The 22,446-nt window shown below is 42.4% G+C and overlaps 1 protein-coding gene across 7 annotated transcripts in view; it reads right to left on the bottom strand.

Annotated features, from left to right (window-relative positions):
- The window catches only part of LOC103658932 (cyclic AMP-responsive element-binding protein 5), a 131,145-nt gene that overhangs the window by 83,634 nt on the left and 25,065 nt on the right, over positions 1-22,446 (bottom strand). For 6 of the 7 annotated variants that reach the window (XM_040644139.1, XM_040644138.1, XM_040644137.1 and 3 more), the window contains exons 2-3: positions 18,577-18,703; positions 13,309-13,419 (exon numbers count right to left, since the gene is read on the bottom strand). In XM_040644139.1, coding sequence (XP_040500073.1) covers positions 13,309-13,419; positions 18,577-18,703 — 238 coding nt within the window. Of the gene's footprint in view, positions 1-13,308; positions 13,420-18,576; positions 18,704-20,508; positions 21,263-22,446 lie in introns of those variants that run through there. The other variant, XM_040644141.1, reaches the window with a different exon arrangement.

Here is a 22,446-nt window from a genome sequence, read left to right on the forward strand (position 1 = left end):
GATGCTCTCATTCAAACCAATAATGATTCTAGGTGTTTTGGAAAAAATTAAATGCCAGAAGTTGGCATGGCACTGCTCATGTCATTTTAGGGTACATAGCTGAGTCTCATGGCTAGACATATTCCAAATATTTGTAATAATTTAATTTGTACAGACATAGTAAAAGTCTATTTTAGGCAACGGAATTTAATATATATGTCTCGGTGAGCCTTTGGTCTTTTGTGTAGCTTCAGCTCTGATATTTTAATGTTATAAAATGTTTTCATATTCATATGTTTGTGAACAAACCATAACACAATAACATGTGTTTGAAATATGAAAATATGCCACACTGAACTCTGTTCTCCAAAATAAGTTTTTAACTTTTTAAAAACATTTTCTTAAAAGTCATCTTCATTTTTACATGTTTCAATTAATTAGTGAATTCGAAGCAACAGCTGTATAACTCCCATGGGCTTCTATATCCAAGTATCTATAAAGAGCACAGTAATTTAGTGCATTAGTCAAAACCAGGAGTTAAATTCTAGAACTGAGTTTACCACAACTTTGCTGAATGATCAAAGGTAAGGTACTTAATCTCTCTTAGTTTCAGTTTTCTACGAGACTACGGACTTTGTACAAGTATGTTTTCAACATCATGAACTAAACCAATAAAAGAAAAAGAAGTACCCTTTGAAGCAGGGAAAAAAAAAAAAGGAAAAAAAAAAGAGCGAGTGAGAATGCTATGTGCCAGGTACTGTGCCAAATGATTGCCCTATATTACCTCCTTTAACTCTCAAAATAACTCTCCAAGAGAGGCCCTACCGTTATCCCCATTTTATGGATGAGTAAATGAAGAACAGAAAGGTCAGGCAACCAGATCATGCAGCTAGGATTTGAAGCCAGGGAGTCTGATTCTTGGGTCTTTGCTCTTAACCAATGCTTCATTCTGCTACTCAAAGAGAAAAAATAAATAAATAAAACCCACCTTATTCTTAATTCGAGCTGAGAGCTGTGGCTCCAAGGAGAGTAGCTCGATAGTCTATGTGAAAGGTGTGACAATGTTCTGCAGACCTAAAATATGGGCTAGAAGTCATTATTCACATGATTGCCAGCAACAGAGACTTGATCTTTTCCAGTTTAACATTCAAGGTTTCAAATATTAAAAATAACCCTCAAATTCCACAACCCATAGTAATTTGAACTTCTGCTGGGGCACAGATTGGACTTGCATTTGCTACAGCTCGGGGTGGGGATACACCAGTCAGACTGGCCCTCTATTCAGGGTCAGGATTACAATTTAGTTTTGTTCTCTGCTTGTTGCCCTGGGTACAGGAAATGATGTGCCACAAGCAGGGGTTTGGAGATTCACAACAAAGCCAGGCAAAACCCCTCGGGAATGTCAGAGGCCTACTGTTTAAAAAAAAAAAAAAAAAGAGGCCCGGTGCATAGTTGACGCTAATAATAAATATTTGCCAACTGATTCTCGCTGCTTCCATGCTTCCACCCCTACTAGAATCCAGGCACCACCTTGTTTCTAGGTTGCCAAAGCACGGAAGGGTCAGACCCCAAAGCTAGCTTTAAATCCTTGGTCTGTCATTTGCTGGTTGAGTGGTCTTGGGCACTATACATCAGTTCATTTGCCTGTAAAAGCAGGGATACAATTTTTATAGGATAGGTATGAGAATTAAGTCAGATAATACATGTAAATGCCAAGTGTAAGCAAGCGTTTCATGTACAGTGCCTTGCTAAGTCTTCACTACATGGAAATCACACAGTAATATGGCCTATGATCAGTGCTCAATGCATGTTTGATTATATATATTATATAATTATATATATTATATTATATAACTAATTACTCATATTCATTCATCCGACACAGGGATATTTTGTGCCAACTATGTGCTAGGTGTTCAGAGCCCTCCCTTTGGGGAGCCTAGGCACCAGCAAGGAGGTCACAGTCTGGTTACCAGAAGACTCGCTCAACCTTAAAATAATACTCCATTAATATCACCCCATGGGACTTAAGCTGTTCTATATTCTCTGTTTAACTTTCTTGCTTGAGAATGGAATCAGCGACATTTAACCACCCAGTCATGATGATAAAGTTTAATCAATATAAATCCATCTACTTACATAGTGACTGGTGAAATAAAATGGTCAGAGGATGATTTCTCATAAACAGGATAAGAGCAGGAGACATATAATCCTACCTCAGGTAATTGTGAAAGTCACAAACCTATCTGCAGTTTATTTAAGATACTCAGGTATATATTTAAATAGACAAAGGCTTGGCTAGATAAACACAGAAAATGTGGAAGAGCCACATTTATATTCCTAGGGAAGCCAATATTTTTGTAATAAATAAGCTGAATAATGACAAAAACCAGAGAATTTTTAAAAACTCTCAAAACACTGTGCTTCCAACCAAGAGTCGTGTAAACAAAACGAAACAACCCCCCAAAAAGCCTACTGAATATATTTTAAAGTATTCACTTTAACGTCTTAGAAACAAATGTATAATGAGTAAAGTAGGAAAGCCAGTTAATTAATCAGACTTTGAAAAATGCAATAGAGGGAGGACAACCTGCTCCATCATTTTCCCCCTGGATTCCAATACTGGCCCTCATTAAGAAAAATTCCTGTAAAGTACAGAAGTGTATCAAAGACGAAAATCAACTAGGCCAACAAATATAGAAAAAGACAGCAACAGACCCATAATGTAAAAATTGCAAACAAAAACTGGCAAAGATTTTGTTAAAAGATGATAATTCTTGGGGGCGCCTGGGTGGCTCAGTTGGTTAAGTGTCCAACTCTTGATTTCGGCTCAGGTCCTGATCTCAGGGTTATGAGTTGAGCCCTGTGTTGCGCTCCATGCTCAGTGGGGAGTCTGCCTGAGATTCTTTCTTTCCCTCTCCCTCTGCTCCTGCCAACCCCCCCAACATATTCTGTCTCTGTCTCTGTCTCTCTCAAATAAATAAATCTTTTTAAAAAAATGATAATGCTTAACACTTCTGAAAATGCTGTTAGATATCCTCTTGTATTAAAGATAGGAATGAAAATTTGGTATAAATTTTAAGAAATTTGGTGGTATATACATAAAGACTTTAGAATGTTTAATTCTCTTTGACCTGATAATCCTAATTCTAGGAATCTATCCTAAAAATCAAAGATATAATTAACTAACTTCAGATCAGGTTTTAATTTTATTTTTATAATCAAAGGGTTATTTCTAGTAGAGAAAATCTAAATACCCAGAAATAGAAATAAGGGAATAGTTAAAATTTTTATGTGACACCCATAGGATAAATCACACAATTATTAAAATGTTTTCAAAAGACACTTGATAACAGAAAATGCTTATAATATGTGAAATTTTTTAAAAACAGGATATAAAGTATATATTCAGTATGAACTAATTTTTGATATATTACATGTAAGAACAGGGAAACAAGAAAAGAATCTTTTCATTTTAACGTATCTCCAAAAGTTTGCCACTATATATTAATTTTGACCAAAAGTACATTGGAATTAATTAATTTATTGATTTATTTATTAAAAGATTTTATTTATTTATTTGACAGAGAGAGAACACAAGCAGGGGGAGGGGCAGAGGCAGAGGGAGAATCAGGCTTCCCGCTGAGCAGGGAGCCCGATGTGGGGCTCGATCCCAGGACCCTGAGATCATGACCTGAGCAGAAGGCAGACACTTAAGGACTGAGCCACCCAAACACCCTTGGAATTCATGAATTTATGTATTAAAAAAAGTACTAAAGTCTGGGGCCTGCACCAAGGGGATTTCAAAACTGAAGTATCAAGTCACCTTACTGTGAAGCCACGTCTCCTTCAGGAGGCGCCATACTGGGCCTAGAGGGTTTGTGCAGGGCTTCTCTGCGGAGTTGCACTTGGCAGTGGCTGGCAGAGCCCCAGGGTACCAACCAATGCAGGGATTTGGGGAGTTGTGGGAAGGATTCTCACGTGCTCAAATATCTCTCTCCCACCCACTTGTCATGGGTCCTGAAATTCCATCAGTGTGAATCAATCATCTAAGTTAAGTCCTACCTTATCCCTGGAACTTAAAAAAGAAAAAAACAAAACCCACAGTGTGGGGGGACATATTACTTCACAGTGACATCCCCATCTAAATTAGTTTATCAGACTTTCCCTTGTTCATTCTATCCACAAACATTTCCTGGGCACCTAGAACATGCAGGAGAGATGCCAACCTGGGGACAAGGAGCTGAAATGTGGCCTCTGTTCTCTAAGGGATCACAGGCTGGTCGTCAGGCCAGAACGCAGACAATGACACACAATACAATTCCACAAGGAAGAGATAACCAAGGTACAAACGGAGGCTACCATTGCAGAAGGCGTGGCTGCGCCCTACCTGAGGAAGTTAGCAAGACTTCACAGGAAAGGTGCATCTGAGCCGAGTCTCGGGGGGAAAAAAAAGGGAGTGACGTTTGCAGAGGTGAAGGAAATAGGATAGGAGAGGCAAGGCAGCCAGGGAGAGCAAGAAGCGTCCAGGAAGGTGCCAGCCTCCTGGGAGGGGCTCTGCAGAGCTCAGCGGAGCAGGACAGGCTAGAAGGGACACAGGACCAGAGTGAGCCCTCGAGTGCCATGGAAACACGGGTGCGTTCCCATGCGGAGTGCCAAAAGGGAGAAGGATGTTCCAGAAAAGGGCGCAAGGGAAACACCTGGCAGCTCTGAAATTCTACCCCAATGCGCCCCAGCTCCCTCTTGCACTTCAGATCCTGGCTGTCCACTGGAATCAGGTTACTGGCTTGCCTCTCTGGTTGCACTTTAAATCTCAACAATCCAAGGCCACAGTTGGACGAAAATCTCGTCCTCCTTAAACACATCTTCTGTTCTGGTGATTGTGAATACCATTTCAAAATAAAAATACTTGATGTTTAGCTTTATTGTGTGGGACTTAACTATTCTGAGAACCTAGCAATTCACCTTATTCCTACCCAGGTGAACACAACAGTCCTATAGTCCTACAGTACCATAATACAGCTAGCTTATCAAACTAAGCAGGGAGAAAAAAGACAATTTTAAAAGGATACAGTAGGGAAAATATACTCTTTGCTAGTTTTTCACTCAAAGATTAAATTCTCCCTTCTATTTTTTTAAGAAGAGAAAAATCCCAAAACTTTAGGAAAACATTACTTCTTCCATCCACCCCCATGTCCCACCTTCCATCACCCTCAAGGCACACATTTTCTGACAGATTTTCTGTACTTGCCACATAAAATGCCAAATCAAGGCAGAGCCATCAGCCCAAAGTGCAAAGCAAACTTTCGTTATTAGTCGTGCTGGCAAAAATCTTGGAAACAGACACAAATTCCAAGAAGAAGACCAAAATATATCTCCGCAAAGCAGAACTTCCCTGTAACAAGATTTGTAAAATTCCCCCCCCCCCCGGACCCCGGCTATTCTGACACAAGCTGAACTTATTTGCACAATGTTCCAAAGCAGGCAGGGACGCACGCACACGCGCACAGATACACAAAGAAGACATGCCTGAAAACTGTCTGAGAGGGGGTGTTCCGAACCGGACCATGTGCGGTGTCCTTGCCCAGATGCCTCTGACTTGGGGCTTGGGAACATTAAACAAACACAAAAACAAGACCCGGCAATGCGCGTGCTGGGCTGGATGACAGAGGCAGCGAGCAAATATTGGGATTGTGTTTCACCTATTGCCATGGTTACCAAAACAGGGTGGATACTGACAGAAAGAGAAAGAAATCAAACTGGGAAGACAATGCGTCCCAGGAGAATGTCTGAATGTGTGTATGAGGAGCTGCTGGGGAGGGGAGAAGGGGGAGCCAAGAGAAGAGATCTGATGGAAAGGGGTATTTCAATACCCCTTTGTGTTGTGTGAGCAGCGAGCTCAGCCAACGCTCTGCACGGGCACAATACAGACCTCGGACGGCCCATGGAAGATCCACACAGCCCAAGGAACACACAGAGGAGACGTGGGAAGTTTAGTTTTGCTTGGTGGCGGACAAGATCGAGGCAGTGTCCCCTCAGCGCCAAGAGATGAAATACTTGGTGTGTATCCACACTCTGAATGGTGAATGAGAATAGCTTAGTGGTATCAAAGAGGGAGACAACCAGAAGAGACTCTTAACTACAGGAAACAAACTGAGGGCTGCCAGAGGGGAGGTAGGTGGGGGGATGGAGTAACAGGCTGATGGGCATGAAGGAGGGCACATGATGGAATGAGCACTGGGTGTTATAGGCAACTGATAAATCACTAAATTCTCCCCCTGACACTAATAATACACTCTATGTTAACTAACCTGAAGTAAAAAAAAAAAAAAAAGAATTGCTTAGTGGTATCATGTCAAGACCGCCCCCCTCCCCACTGCCAGTCTCAAGAAGAATTGCAGAGAAGTGGGCCCGTTCCTTTGGGATGGTCAGCTTCAATTCCCAGTTGACGTGATTTAAAGGGAAAAGCTGATTGACCCTCCTCTCCCCAGGTACTTTGACGGGTTAACCAAACTGCAGAAAACACTTCTGGAAACCCTCCCCTTAGAACGTTTGCTATCACAGCAGCTAGCAGATGGCTTTCCCTGTCAATTCCTGACTGACACATGGAGAGTGAAGTTCCATAAACTTGAAAACCCAGAAACTGTGTTTTAATTCCTCTTCTTTCTGTTAATGAGCTATGTGACCTGGGACAAGCTATTAACTTGAACTTCAGGCCTTTTTTCTCAAAGGGAAAGGATTTTGCTAAAATAATCCCCGAGTTCCTTTCCTTCTTTGGAATTTCCTGATTCATAGACAATTGATAATCTCTCAAATTCCTATTTTCAAAACAAATATAATCAAATGTATAATCCTGTGTATTTGAGGTTCTGATCAGCACATGGAATGTAGTTCTGTAGGAATTTATTCTGTTCTATAGAAATATAAATAAGTGGCTGCTAGCTCTTATCAAGGATATCATAATTGAATTATTTACATGTTACCCAAAAAAATGGCATGCTATATTCCTAAATTTTAAACTTTCTATAGTTTAGATGGGCAAAGTGTCAATGGTATATGAACGGGTATACTTTCAGCCAACAGAAAGGAGTTGGGACTTCTATTTGCTGTTAGAGAAATGCTGCAGCTTTTAATTCTTTAATAACCATAACTAAGCTCAAATTCAGCATTTGTCCTGGCCAGATAGAATATGGATCAGCCTTCTCTCCTGTGTTTAGCCGATGAGAACTAGAGAGTCTAACAGGCATAAGCGAATAGGTAGCTGGGCCTGAGCTATTAATTTGAACCTCATCTTATCTTAACCACTGAGTTTTGTTTTTGTAAGACCTTGCTTCTACTCAGGACAAGTTACTATAGGGACACCAGGGATGGCATGATAAAGTAGAAACAGGACAAAACCCAAAGATGACTTGGGTGCAGGGCCTGGTTATGCCACTGGATGATGCTGGAGAAGCCACTTAACTTTTCTGTGTCTATGAAGTGAGGATAGTAATATTTCCCTGTTGACTGTACAGGGTTGCTATGAGGCTCCAATGACACCTGAATCATTTGTAATTTGGAAAGGGCTCTATTAATAGAAACCCACAGGGTGATCACCCCCCCCCCATGGCAAATCATGGTTTAGAGCCAAGACCAAGGGGTTCCCATCCCAACACATTTTACCAGCTTGTATGTTCTTCACTGGTTACCTAACTTCTCAGTTTATTCATTTGTAAAATGAGATTAAGAATAGTATCTCCCTCATCAGACTGATGTGAGGATTAAATAAGAAAACATAAGATGCTTCACATAGCTTCTGCCACACATACAAGTGCTTAACGTTAACAGTTATTATTTTCTACTAGGGTGTTTTAAGAAAGCAAAGTGCCTTTAAAATGAGACCCATCACTCATATTAGTGAGAACATAGATTTTTGTTGCTGTTTTTGTTGTCATGGAATCTTACATAATTCCTACTCATCTGCATACGGGACAGTGGTTTTTTACAGCAGGGAGGGAGGAGGAGTCTGAAAAAAGTGGCCACCTTGGCTCAGGCCATCGTCATGTTTTGATCATTGGTTACAGGGACACATGGCTGCTGGCATGATTCAAAAGTTAATGAGAGTTTCTTTAAAGTCAACAGTATTTCCTGCCTCACCACAAAGCTTCTGAGAAGCAGACAGCCTATTCATTCACTGTTTTTTTTTTTTTTTTATTCCTGGACTTTTAGGAAGTGAAACTGGGGGTGATTAAAGCAAATATGCAAATCGCAGAGCGGCATTTCTCAAGACTGCCAGGGAGATGTTACCTGGAGACTGTCTTTTCATGTGCATAAACTTTCCAGGCAACTCCATATGGAGCCAGGCTTCTCTGTGATTTATCTGTTGGACAGTGGGTGGCCAAGGGGCACCGTAGGCAAACAGTTATCCAGCTCGATAATTAGGGAGGGGAAAGGCAAACACAAACACACCCAGGTTGACATTCAAAACAAAGTGGAGATTTAACCACGGATTGCGCACTATCCCACCCTAGTTCTTGTCTGCCCATCTGCCAGCAGAAAACCAGGGGCCAAGAAAAGAAGCACTGTTAGTGATTTATCAGTACAGCTGATGAAAAAAGCATCATGCTGGGTAGAAACGTGATGGTCTGAACCGGGGGCCCAGCTTTGTGTTGAAATGATGGCTTGATTTCCCTCGGTGTTTATTGGCCTTTGGTGTCCTCACTTGTGAAATGAGGAATGGGGGCAAGGTCTTCACTAAGTACCGTCTACCTCTAAAAGGCTTTGACTTTCCAACTTTTTTTGTTTGTTTCATTCACTCATGAACGTACGTATGTATGTATCTATTCAATAAATTGTAAACCTAATTTCAAATAAGGTACTGACAAGTTGACAACTGAAATACAGCACAGCTAGTCTATCACAATGGAAGAAACAACATTTAGTATTGATCCTTCTCAATTCCTAGGTCAAGTTATTCCAAAGTCTATTTTCTAAGTAACAGATATATTGCTTTTCTCTCAAGGAAAAGAAAGCATGCCAATGTTGTTTCCAGATCTTTCAAAGAAATCAAACGTAGTCAAGTGCTCTTTCTCAGCTGATTACTGAGCTCAGCATTTATCTCGTTTTATCCTCTCCTTCTGAACCCCACCCTTGCCCCTTACCCACTCCATCCCATCCCCACTTCCACTGCTACTGTTTGGTTCCTTCTCCTTATTTTAATTCAACTCAACACAACTAATTTAAATTCAGTTCTCATTCATGGGGCCTTTCTTAGTACAAGGAACTTCCAAGATGCACAGATTATCTTTAAGGAGCTTACAATCAACTGAGTAAGGGGGAGTGGGGGAGGGACACACATGTAAAATAAGAAACATCAAGATAAAAATGTGTTTGGAGAGAGAGGCAGCGAAGCTGAATCACTCAGGGAGGCCACAGAGCTCTGGTTAAATCAAGGGGGACATTCGGTGCTACAAACCACCCCTCGTTTTTTCCAGGTTATCTGAAGGTCTAAACCTCTAAACAGGAGGTCCTTGCCATCCTCATCTCCCATTTGTATGTAAATATAAATGAACCCCAAAGAATTTGATATAATCTACCGGTTGCTGTTATCTGGAAGCAGTGTGATATTTTTACCTAAAGGATCAATATTGTGATGAAAGTTTTGTCGGTGGAGTCTGAGATGTTAGCCTTCGCTAGATGATGCATCATTGGGCCAGTTTTTTAACCTCTTGGAGCTTCAGTTGTCTCCACAGCGCCCCGTGGTGGCGCTGTCCTGAGGGCAAAATCAGGTCTTGGGTCTATGCACCTTCTCCCTAGTGTCAACACTCCCTTGGCTTCCCTGACTGTGTCTAAACTGAGCGTGAATCCTGGGCACAGCGGCCACAGCCCTCTCTGGAGAGCTGTTTATTACCGAGACACAAGACAAGAGTAGGGACAAGTTCCCCCCAGCTTTTATTTATTTAGGTTCCAACCCTATTATGGGCCTCAAAGAAAAAAAAAAAAAAAAGGAAAACCTCTTTGAAAGCTAGACAGAAGTGAACACAAATCTATGCAACTCTGAAGATACCATATCCACACCACCACAGAATCACTCACACCCACAAGAGGCTGGAAATGTGTCCCAGTCTGCTTTAAACTCCCTTACCCTCTCTGTCTCCTTCTTCCTCCCCTTTTCCATTTCTGTCTGCTTATCTCCCCTCATTTTCTCCCTTTCCCCTTTGAATGTTAAAAATGTCCATCAGTATCCAGTGAACTTCCTTTCTAGCAGACGCCATTTTCATGGAAGATACCCACTGATCCCAGGATTCTGGGAGGAGGAACCCGTTGTTTTGGGTGGTTAGAAGGATGGAAAGCTCTCACAGCTCTGTCTTCTCTGACCTCCGAAATGAGACCCAATATGCACACAGTCACTTGTCTAACCGTGAAGCTATATGTTTGTCGGCTTAATTCTTCGGAAAAAGAAGCCATAAAACTCCATTATAATCTGCCCGAGTTATGACAGAACCAGCTTGGACAGATGTGACTTCAGAACACTGAAGTCCCCTGCTGGATGTCCACATCCAGGAAATCAAAAGAAGGGCACCGTGCTACTTGACTGGGATATTCCAGATTCATACACTGTGCAGCTCACCAGGGACACCCATTTTGCTCTCTTCCACAATAGAAATGACCCACTTGTGGCAAGAAAGCTGGATGCATCCTACTGAGCAATCACTAGTCGGACAGCTTCTAACAAAGCCGTACAGTTAAAGCCATCCTGTCTTAAGCTTTTGTCTACCTCCAGGACCTCCAGGTTTCACCAGAGATGCGGGATGATGGCTCTTGTCAGTGGTCAATAGAGAGTGTGAAATAGACACTCTGACACCAATGTCCCCAGGAGAATAGATCTGCAGTGTTGTGGTATGGGCAACACCCTCCCTGGCAGCTCTCTGGTTTCTCGTGTGCTCTGAGAACACGCCCCGTAGAGTGCATTCATCACAATAGCCCATGTGTGACCTTTAGAAAAGTCCTTGAAAACAGTGAAACAGGAGTCTTAGTTGAAATCTGGAATCCATTCCAGTCTTACACAGGAAGAAAATTAGGCATAGAACAACAAAGCCCATAGTTCAGAGAAACCTGGGGAGGCTCTGGCTGACATTAAAATCATGGAAGATTTTTTTTTTCTCCACTACTTTGTATTTCATAAAAGCTTTTCATCTGAGCAGCCCAAAGCTGCTAGAAAATACTGGACAGTTAGTAGGCGGCAACAACTGGTTTCTCCAGTGAATAAAGCAAGCAGAATGAGAATAGAAATGCTGAGTAATGTATTAAAAGCCGATTACTAAACACTTTTCCAGGCTACTAAGTAAATTATACTTCTCTAAAATATAAGTGGCCAATACCACCATTTTCCCCTTTGCAATAACGGATTGGCAATAACGGTGTCAGGGGTGGGAGCCCGGGACAGAGAGAATAACTATGCTCCCCAAGCCCTAACTGCAAGATAGAATTCATTAGCCCAGACATCACGGATCTGGAAATATTCAACCATCCACCCAGAGCATGAGTCAGCGGAGTCGTATGCTTGCTCAGTAAATTTAACTCAGCAAACATTTGTGGGGTCACACTATTTTATAGGTACAGACCAATTCCCTTTTGTCTCTAGCTGATAGTATTCACAATAACTGGCCATATCATATGTTTTTTTTTCACACATACAAATAATTATAAACCTGTACTCCCTTTGGAAGTGTTCTCCTTCTTTGCCAGTAAGAAGGGAGAACATTTCTGAGTCAAGTGGTGGCATCTAATCCAGTGAAAATCAATTGGCGGGGAAATCTGGTTTGGAACTGAGTATAAGAATCCACCTAAAGTTTGTCTGGGAGGTCCCTCAAAAGGGATACAGACCCCCAACCAAACAGGATGATTCAGAAAGAATCCAGCTGGGGGAGTAGCATCTGAGGCTCAAACCCAGAACACTTATTCATACACATGAATAACTTCATTTTGTTTTTTTCTTAAGTACCTTCACAGTTCATTTTTTATTTTCCTTTAAAAAAAAAAAAAAAAAAGCAAATGGCATTACTCTGGTCTCCAAAACAGATGCCAGTTTGAACTTCACTCTGCCAGCAAGTATTTGGTTTGGCTCTGCAGGGCTTGAGTTGAAAAAATATTTGCCAATTCCAAAAAGATTTAACGAGCTTTGCTGAAGATGCCGGTGCCATCTGGCATGTCACAGAGACTGTGGCACAGCAGAGAGCACTCTCTTAACCACAGATTTGATTTGCCCAAGGTGGCCAACACTGGGAACGCAGGCGCTTCCTTGAATCAAGGAGCTGAAAGGCAAATGAGTAAGATTGCCAAGCAAAAGTGACCAAAGCAGGCGTCAAAAAAACTTGCTGCCATTGAAAATGAAGTTACCTGGTTTTGGTGGCAGATTTTCAGAACTGTCAATGACATCCTCAGACTGGCCACCAGACACGGTCCCCAACGCTGTCAGTTAGGAAACCAAATAAATATCCTACTTGTAGCACAGCTACCCTGATCCAGTATCAGATGCTAAGAATTTTGCTACAGTGTATTTTGTCACCGTCTGATACCTTACTAACTGTGGTGCCAGAATTTAACTACATGAAAACCGAACGACCTACTTCAAGTAACTCTACTAAATACAACCAGCAAATTTACTTTATATTGTAAAGATGGACATGCATTGCTTTTATTAATATTTAATATGACATAATGCATAAATCCTTCTTTCACTGTGATTGGAAAGACTGACCTTACTGCACATAAATCTCAAATGTTAAAAGCCACCGAAGGTTGTCACCTGAAATCACGTATTTCAGTAAGAGGTGCAATTACTCTGCACGAAAACAAGGCTGTGATCCTTTGAATTAGTGTCACATCTGACAACTATAACAAAAAATGAAAAATATTTCCGTGCTAGTGTGTGCTTAAAAATCACATGTCTGTTTACACGGATATGGGGACAGGAAGAGGGACACTGAGGCTGTGGCCACCTTGAAGAATAGAAAACTCTGGATCGTTTTTGTTAATTTCACGTTATGAGAAAATGCACACCTACTTGGGTGTATCCCACCTCAACTCCTATGGATCTCCCCAAACTCCTAAATGTCCCTTTCACTGAGGCTGATCCAATGCTTGTTACATGGTGGTCTGATGCCAAGGTTCAATAACAAATATCCTCAAAGACAGAGCCAAGTTCTGTACTGCCTTTCCACAGAAAAGACCTATTCACCGAAACGACGACGGAGCCGTCTATCTGACTCAACTGAAATTTGGATGTCCAAGTAGAAATCAAAAGAAAAAGTCATGAAATAACAAAAGGATGATTATCATGTTATTTACCATTTTGGCTTCTGAATGCATTGGCTGGACCTGGGGAGAAGCACAGGGGTTGCTGAGATTTGGACCTTGCATTCCCAGGAGGTTGGAGTTCACTGACATCTGTCTCTCCATCTAAGAGAAAGGAAAGCAACAGAGTCAGAAGTCTAAGAAAAGCAGTCTAGGTCACAGACAAAGCTGCATTTCTCTTTCCAGTGGGTCATTTAGAATTTCTTTGAATAACTCCGGAGAAAGACTGTGGTTTGGGGAAGGGTAAGTAACACACTTCTGAGCCTTGATCTCCAGGACATGAGAGAATTCATCCAAAGCCATAGCCGCTATAGGAGATGCCCCGTGCCAACGAGAACCATGTTGTCATGGTACATTTACAAACAAAAGTATGGAGTATTTCCACTTTTGCAAACTCTCCAACTGCCACGAGTCATGCTTCTTTTTATAACTGTAAAGAATAATGTATGCATAGAAAAATGCTGGAAGGATACATACCAAATGGTTATCTCAGGTTATCCGTGGCTTTTTTTCCCCTAAGTTTTATACAAAAACATGAATCATTTTAGCAATAAGAAAAACATTAAATTAACTTAAAAAGTAATGCTCTGGAATATGCTGGGTCTTCTTGCCACTGTAACTTATAAACACAATCAAGATGACCAAGAGGGGGGCGGTGCCTGGGTGGCCAGTTGGTTACGCATCTGCCTTCGGCTTGGGTCCTGATCTCAGGGTCCTGGGATTGAGCCGCATGTCGGGCTCCCTGCTCAGTGGGAGGTCTTCTTCTCCCTCTTACTCTCCCTCTATGCTCTCCCTCCCTCTCTCTCTTTCTACCAAATAAATACATAAAATATTTTAAAAAAAGAAAAAGACAAAGATGACCAAGAGGTGTTGAGCTGCTGCCCCTGGCTTATCTCCCCTTCCCAGTTAGCCTAGTCAGGACACTACACAGCAGCAGGTTTTGGTCTCATGACAGGGCTAGGCCTTGGGGGGGCGGTGAAGAAAGCAGGTGAGGGTTCCGTATGACACGTGACAGACACTGCCCTGCTGGCCTGCCACCATGTCTAGAATTAACATCATTTCAAATACCTGCATGAGTTCTGGCATTTTTGTCTCCAGGGTGTCCCTGTTAAAAAGGAAATACAGTAATATCTCTCTTTCAGTCAGGGAAGGGTATGTCTGATTGATATTTTCTGTTTAGTAGAAATTCAGCATGTTTCAAAGAACTAGAATAAAGCAAGTACACTTAATACTAAATCACATAGAAGACTTTCCTCAAGAGGAAAAAAAATAAATTCTTCAATGCCAAAGCTGTTCGCCTTGCCAAAGGATGGAAATGAAAACGGGTCAGAAACTTAAGGGAATCGGTTTCTGCCCAAAGTTAGCCTGGGGAGTCTGAGGAAATACAGAGTTCTTTATCACTGGAGCTCTTCCCAGAGCGGGGGACAGAAACCTCCCAGGCAAGAATGGAGAGTGAAAGCTGAGGTAAATGCCCCGTTAGGGTCCCTACCACGGTCGGCTTCCATCCCTGCAATCCCTGCTGGGTCCACCCCAGGCGCAGGGCTGCAATTACGACATTCATGTGTGGGTTAGCAGAGGTGCTCACGAAATGACACGAGTGATGATTGGACAGTCCCTATCACAGCAAAGCACCCTCCGCCGTCCCTTAGCCTGGAAGAGCCTAGCGGTTATCTGGCAGTGTATGTCTGTGCGAAACTGCTTCAAAGGGAGCTATTTGATGAAGAATTTTCTATACGGTCCAGATCATGCCAGCAAAACCTCTGGGGCCTTATCAATTCAGTAAAATAAAATGTTCACTCCCATATATCCCCTGAGTCTCCAGGTAGCCTAGGTATTTTATTTTTTATTATTGTTTTTGTAATTCTGGTAAAATATGCATGTCATAAAATTTACCACTGTAACGAAGTTTCCATGTACAGTTCAGTGCTATTAAGTAGGTCCATGTACTCTAATTGTTAAGTCATGAAGACTGCTCCACAAAAGGCATATTGCTTCTAACTCCCCCTTCCAGAGGCTGGGAGATGGAAGAGCTGGAAAGGCATTTGACCCTTTATTCCAACTGGTCACCTTCTCCTAGAGGGAAATCAAGTCCAAATGAGCTTTTGCTTTCAGTTTCCTGAAGGAAGGTCATTGAGAAGTACAAAATGATTATCTGGAAGTTTCCATGCTGCTCTCCATCATGCACTTTGCACTACAAAGAAGGGCGAGCAGCTTACTTGCAGCTTCGGGATCCAGAATCAGCCCTGCTTCCCACTCTGTGGACAAGTTACAGCCTGTGACTACTCCTACTCCATGACTCACAAATTCAACAGAATGCTGAAAACAGGCTGATTTCTCTACTTAAAAAAAAAATTGCATTTTTCCATCTTAGTGATTATAAGGGGTCAGCAAGAGCCTCTGCCAGACAATGATTTGGTGCTTACACTAATAAGGGTCTGCCCCACGAGCGTGCTTTGGTGATGTGCCTAGAATCAAGAAGTCAGAAGATGGGAGTGGTTTTGCTGAGCAACATTTAGCACTGCAGGTAAAACATCCAGGTAAAGGATTTCACCTTTTTTTTTGAGCTTCTCCTTTCCCTCTGAAACAAATCAGAAAGCGGCAGCAAAAATAACAAAACAATAAAAGTAACTGTGTCTCTACAGCTCACTGGGCTTTTGTAATTATAAATGAGTGTTCGTATTTCCAAATTATGTAAACATTTGACTTTCAAGATAGGAAATCACAGCACTGTGAAATGCTGCCTTGTTCACCACATCCCCAGCATCTAGCGCAGTGCTTGGCTCGTAGCAGGTGCTCAACGAAAGCATGTGCAATGAACAAATACATCATTTTGCTTCATACCTCGGGCCTTGTGAAATGTGTGGCCTGGCAGTACGCACTGCAAATCAGTTAAGAATATGACCTCCACCTACAGAGAGACTGACCTTTTATACCAAGGGAATCATGGTTCCCCAGGGCAGGAAGTCTACGTGAAGACTACGCTTAAAATGCCAAAATCTGAGGACAGAAGCAGGGAGACTTGATAACAAGGAGACAAAGGCCTAGATCTCTGGGACCAGGAACAATCAGGGTATCTTTTTTTTTTAGAGATTTTATGATAGTTTTTAGGAGTTACATTCGTGTCACTCTAAACCAAGGTTTCTCAACCTCAGTGCTGTTGACATCGTTGGCCCAAATAATTTGTTTTTGGTGGGGGCTGTCCTGGGCATTGTAGAATGTTGAACAGCACCCCTGGCCTCTACCCACAGAGGCCAGCAGCAGCCTTCCCTCAGTTGTGACAACTAACAACAGTATCTCCGGATGGTGCCCAACAGTCGCCCTGAGTTGGAATCAGCGCTCTCGACTGCCACTCTGGTCACAACAGCTGTGCCTATCAGTGACACGGGCTGGGGAACTCCTGTGGGGGTGGCATCCCTGACTTTTTGTCTATATTGGCTCTGATCCTTTACTTTTGTTCTGAAGATCAACAGGAGGTCAAGTTGTATAATGAGATGATATGGTGGAAACCAGTGCCGGATACTTAGACACCAGGCCCTCTCCTCCCGTGTCCCACTTTTTGTCCCTGGAAATGTACGGGTTAGTCAAATGGGCAAAAAGGTCACTGAAGTGGTGTTTTTCTGGCTAAGGGATAGAATTTATGAAAGGACACTACTTTTGGACGAGAGGGATTTAGCGTGGAAAGGAAGACAGCTTATGGTGGGAGTCTTCGTGCGCCTGGCTGGCTTGAATTAAACCTGGGCAAGTGGCATTGGCGGCGCTGTCGTAGCTCATCTGAAGACGTTGAAGGTGACCATGGCCAGGAAAGTGTGTCGACTCCTCTGTTCCTTCTGGCCCGATTTTTCAAAGACTGTTTCTAGCCAGGACGACCCACTATTCATAGTAGGTGGGTCCAGTTCTCTGAATTTGGGCCTCCCAGCCCTCGACCCCCACCTTCACTCAGATAATCGGCAAACTGCTCAACCTTCGAGAATCTGAGCTGCTCAGCATGAGTTGAGATGGGGTTCGTCACAGCTGTGAGGCATTAGACAGCTGCTTTCGACTTCTTACTCTTCAGCTTTTCATCCATAAAATGACTGCGTCATCGCCACAATCCCATTCCCACAGGATCCCGACGACAGCAACATGAAGTGACAAACGTAGGCAATTCCTTACGATGCAGAAATGCTCTGTTGATACTGTTGTGGGAGGGGATTCGTTGAATTGTCGTATTATCTCTTAGGGCTTTTGGGAACACCTGCGGCCCCAGAAATAAGGACACCAGCCAGGCTCCCCAAAGCACAAGGCCAGGGAGGATGAAGCAGCACAGGGAGGGGATCCTGTGGAAGGAGAGCAAGGTTTGCTCTGGGATACCCTGTATGTCCCTTCTAGGCTAATGTGCTGTTTTCGGCGGGGTGGGGGGGGGGGCGTATTATATAACGATTAGAGCGTAGATTCTTGAGTCACACCACCTGGATTTAAATCTTTACGCTTCAATCACCTACTCACTGCAACCTTATAGCTAAGTTACTCAGCCATCTGTGCCTCTGCTTCCTCGTCTGTAAAATGGGGGTAATAACAGCGTATCCCTCACAGGTTTGTTGTGATAGGAAAAGCAGAGAATACAGTGTTATCACTCAGTGGTTGACCGAGTGGGCTCTGGGGCCAGAGTTCCTGGGTTCAGAACTCAGGATGCTGCTTCTCAGCCAAGCAAGCTACTTGCCATACTCACCCCATTCGAACAATGGGGTAGAAACAGCACGTGCCTGAGAGGATTGTTTCATGGGTTGATGAAGTGCTTATAGAGGGACTAGCACATGGCAAGCACTCAATAAATGTTGTAAGCATGATTAACAGAACATGATACGCAGGGACACATATTAGCAGGTATTATGTATCACCGTTATTATTTTTGTTATTATAATTGTTACTCTGAGTCCTGGCAAGACCACTCCCTGGTGAATTAAGGACACTCGGTATATAGCCCAAGCTATACAGACTTTGGGCTAGTCCTGAAACACTGTGTCCTTGAACAAATTCCATTCCCTGGGTGTGGCAAGCTCACTTGTCACCAGCAGGAAGATGGGGCCAGGCCTCACTAAGGGAGCACTGAAGGGCGGGAAAGCCAGCGAGACACCTAGGGACAGACAACCGGGCACTCTCCGCAAAGCAGCACACAGCTCAGCTCTTCATCCAGAAGAAGCCGCTTTCTTTCCAGCTTAGATCTCAGCTTTTCCTGTACTGTTTTCAAAAGAGCAAGGCTCAGTGGAAGTGAGAAGCACTTACTGGCATCAAGACGGCGGAAGATCCCGGCATCGTCGGGTTGGGCAGGGTCCCAGGCATGGAGGCTGGCATGGGCTGTCTCTGTCTGTTGTGGAGATGTAGCAGAGAAGATAGAGAGCCTGGGACAGGCCTGGCAACACAGAAAAAGCAAACATCATTCCTGATGCCTTGGAGCAGGGGATCCACTGCCTGCTACCCCGTGTCCCGAACCAGCGGGGACAACACCAACACATGAACAACAGATCAGATCCTCTGATGGGAACCACATAATTGAGGATATTAGGGAAATAATAACAAATAAAACACAAGCCTGGCTTCCTCTGCTGCTTCCTAATTAATACATCAAATTCCACTTCATTTCCTGACCTCTGTTATCTAACTCATGTTCAATAGTCAACAAGTCGGTAAATCTCCCACAACCCCTGCTTCTTAGGGAAGGGACTTGGGGTGAAATCCTGTGTTTACTTAGAATTCTCTGCCCTGTGGAGGATCTTAGACCCTGAGATCTGTGTATGTTTGTTTTATCCGCACTCTCCTGTGCCTCTGCCTGGAAGCCCTCCTAGTTTTATTCTGGATATATATTTTCCCTGTCTGGATTCATAAAGCCAACTTTATTCATGAATTCCCAATAGAAATCTGTTTTGACTTTTTTATAGTTCTCCACTGTGGGTGGAAAAAACAAAAACAAAGCCAGGACACAGACCAAAGCAGCAGGAANNAGGTTCATGGCACGGCCGCCAGCCTTCCTAAGGCAAGTCCAGAGCCCAGCCCCCAATTACCAATCCCTCATTTTATAATAACTGGAGGTGTTAGGCTGTTTGACAGAAACTGATTTTGGCCTGACCTGCAGAACTTGGGTAAGCATTCCTCCGGGGAGTACATAGTTTGAGCTTTTGCTTCAATTTGCCAGAAAAAAAAATTTTTTTTAGGACTTTAAATTGATTTAATGAGCCAGGGAATGTGTGGCTGAGGGAAAAAGGAAATTATTTGTGTTTATGAAAAATGGCAAATAAGTGACCTCCTCAGCTAAATTCTCAATCTCCTGATACTTTTGCTCTGGGGAGCTGTATAAATGTCAAATCATTCAATGAAAGATTTAACAAATAAAACAAAACAAATAAATAAACAAACACCCCCTGGGACCTCTGAGTCTCCATGTTAAACTACCTTATCCTGAACGCCATAAACGAAGCTACCGCTTCCAGAATGAATGCGTTTTCTTAAAAAAAAAAAAAAAAAAAAAAAAAAAGATTCCTTCATGCTAAGTGCTGGGTAATGATTGCAGACAGAGATGTCCTGTGTGGTCCAGCGCCTTTCTGTGCTTCAGGGAAGGAGAGCCCCCACCCAGAGCAGCATGAGAAGCCTCTTCTCCGGAGCTCACGTGCCTCCCGTGGCTGATTTGGGGAGAAGTGGGGATTGAAACAGGGAGAACAACACCGCCACGCTCTTCTTTCGCGTTGTTGTTGAAATCTCAAGGATGAGGTTTTCTACTCTTTTAGCCTAACAGCTCCTTTGCGTAGAGCTGGGTATCGCAGGCACAGGGATCTTAGAAGGATTAGTCATAAATTAGTCCATATTTCTATGTTTAGGAAGTTACAGAAATGAAAATATAAAAGAATATGAAAGTTTTACCCAGACTCCATGCAGATAGGCACACACCGTACCCAGCTCTAGGAATAGAATGTGTATATGAACAGTTACATGGAGAGGCCACCAGAAGTAGCCAGGAACAATAAAATGAGTGTTTTCAGAAAAGCAATTGCGGGTATGGGTATTTCTTGACATGTGCCCTGGGGCCCCCTGGAGTACAGATTAACAATAGGATTGGTAGGGTCTTTGTAGGTCCTTCACCTTTTACAGTTCTAGGAAATGGCTAGTTCCCATTGGTCCAAAATTCTACAGTTGGTTGTACGCTCGCTGGGTCTCAAAGCCTACCTCACTCAGAGGTGACTAGCTCTAGTCAGCTAGGGATCGATGTGGCTCTGTCAACAGACAAGGTTTGCTTTATACTCTCCAGTCTTAATGTTTTGTTTGTGACCTTTGCTGGGAAGAAAGCAGCTGTATATCAAAGTATGTCATCTTTAATAATGGTCAGTTCCTCCAAGTGCAAGGTTAGTAATCTGAACTGCCCTGTTTTATAAGGAGAAAGATTCATGAGACCATCTCTACAGAGCGTTGTTAATTATCTATCCATCCACTCGTCTACAGATATCCAGACAGACAGATGTACACACACACGTCCATACATTCATGCATACATAGACATACATCTGAACATGCATACATACAACCTTCTACCATATGTCTTTCCCCCTAGTCACCAGGAGGAATGCTTTGGGTATAGATAGGGACAATGAAAAAAGACAACTGGAAACATTTTATAATGATTTGCCATATCCTCCTCATAAAGAAAGGGCAGCATATTATCATCATTTACATTTTGTTTCCAACGTGACATATTAATGATAATCTTGGTGATCAGTATCTATTGACGAATCATTTTTAGAAAAGAAATCAATGAAACAATGCTTATGTGAATGGAGATGCAAAAGTAATTAAATTTAAAATGAGTTTTCACTCCTCACACAACTAGGGAAACCTCCCAGCTGGATAGAGTAGCTGGGGAATGGTATGCTTCGTTTAATCAGTGCTCTTATTAGGTCAGTTACTTCCACGCCATGCATAGATGTACCGGATTTTTAAATATCAAGCATTCCTTCATTAATTAAGAAAGCTTTTCAGGGTACTGAGTTCCCTTGAAATTATAATAATAATTGCCTAATGATAGCAATCAAACTAATTAACAATATGTACTTGAAAGAGAAATGGCTATTTGAGAACTTTGCAAATTTGGATTCTGAATAACTCTGAATTATTGTTTTACACAGATTCTATATTTCATTTATTTATTTATTTCTTTGAGAGAGAGAGAGAGAGACAGCGCGCGCGCACATGCACACACGTGCACACACAGTGGGGAGGGACAGTGGGAGAAGGGGAGAGAGAATCTTAAGCAGGCCCCACAACCAGCACGGAGCCTGACACGTGGCTTGATCTCAGGACCCTGAGATCATGACCTGAACCAAAATCAAGAGTCAGACGTTTAATAGACTGAGCCACCCAGGTGTCCCTACACAGATTCTATAAATAATTTCCCAACCCATGCTGGGAACAAAACTGGGGCGTTTTCTAAGCTTCTTGCTTGGGCTTTTAAAACTACAAAAACTGAAAGAAAAAAAAAATCTACTCCTACTCATCGCTGGGTATACAAAGGGCTAGACTGAGGTAATTATGTAGCTTGGCCCAATAAATAATCATTTGTTCAGAATACTCTGATCATTGAAGGAAGAGTGGTATCGGAATAATTACATTAATTATCTAATTCCCTTTGTGTATATAGAAATAATTATTAACACATTGCACTTGCTTGAAACTTTTTATATTGTACTTACACAGTTTCATATTTTTCAAAATATTTTCACGTTCATGTGACTTGAAACAATGCCATGTGGTAGGTAGGTCAGATTACCCCCATTTTACTCAGAGTAAGCTGAATTCAGAAACATTTAAATGTGCCCAAGGTCATATGGGTCATGAAAAGAAGCAGGGCTCATATTCAACTTGCAACACAGGGCTTCCCCCATCACACCTTGATGGCTCCCATAACTAAGTTATTATTGATTTTTTATACTAAAGTAAATTCACGGTCTATTTCCTTTGATATCCACACTGCTCCCTGGACTTGGCAATGAAGTAGTAAAATTCTGCAGTATTGCTAACACGAGAAGTCACTCATCCATGTGAAATTATGTTTTCTTCCTTTAAAAAAAAAACAAAAAACTTCCCAAACAACACATCAGTTAGACTCTGAAA

The sequence above is a fragment of the Ursus maritimus genome, unplaced genomic scaffold (genome assembly GCF_017311325.1).
Source record: "Ursus maritimus isolate PB19 unplaced genomic scaffold, ASM1731132v1 scaffold_3, whole genome shotgun sequence".
Taxonomy (NCBI): domain Eukaryota; kingdom Metazoa; phylum Chordata; class Mammalia; order Carnivora; family Ursidae; genus Ursus; species Ursus maritimus.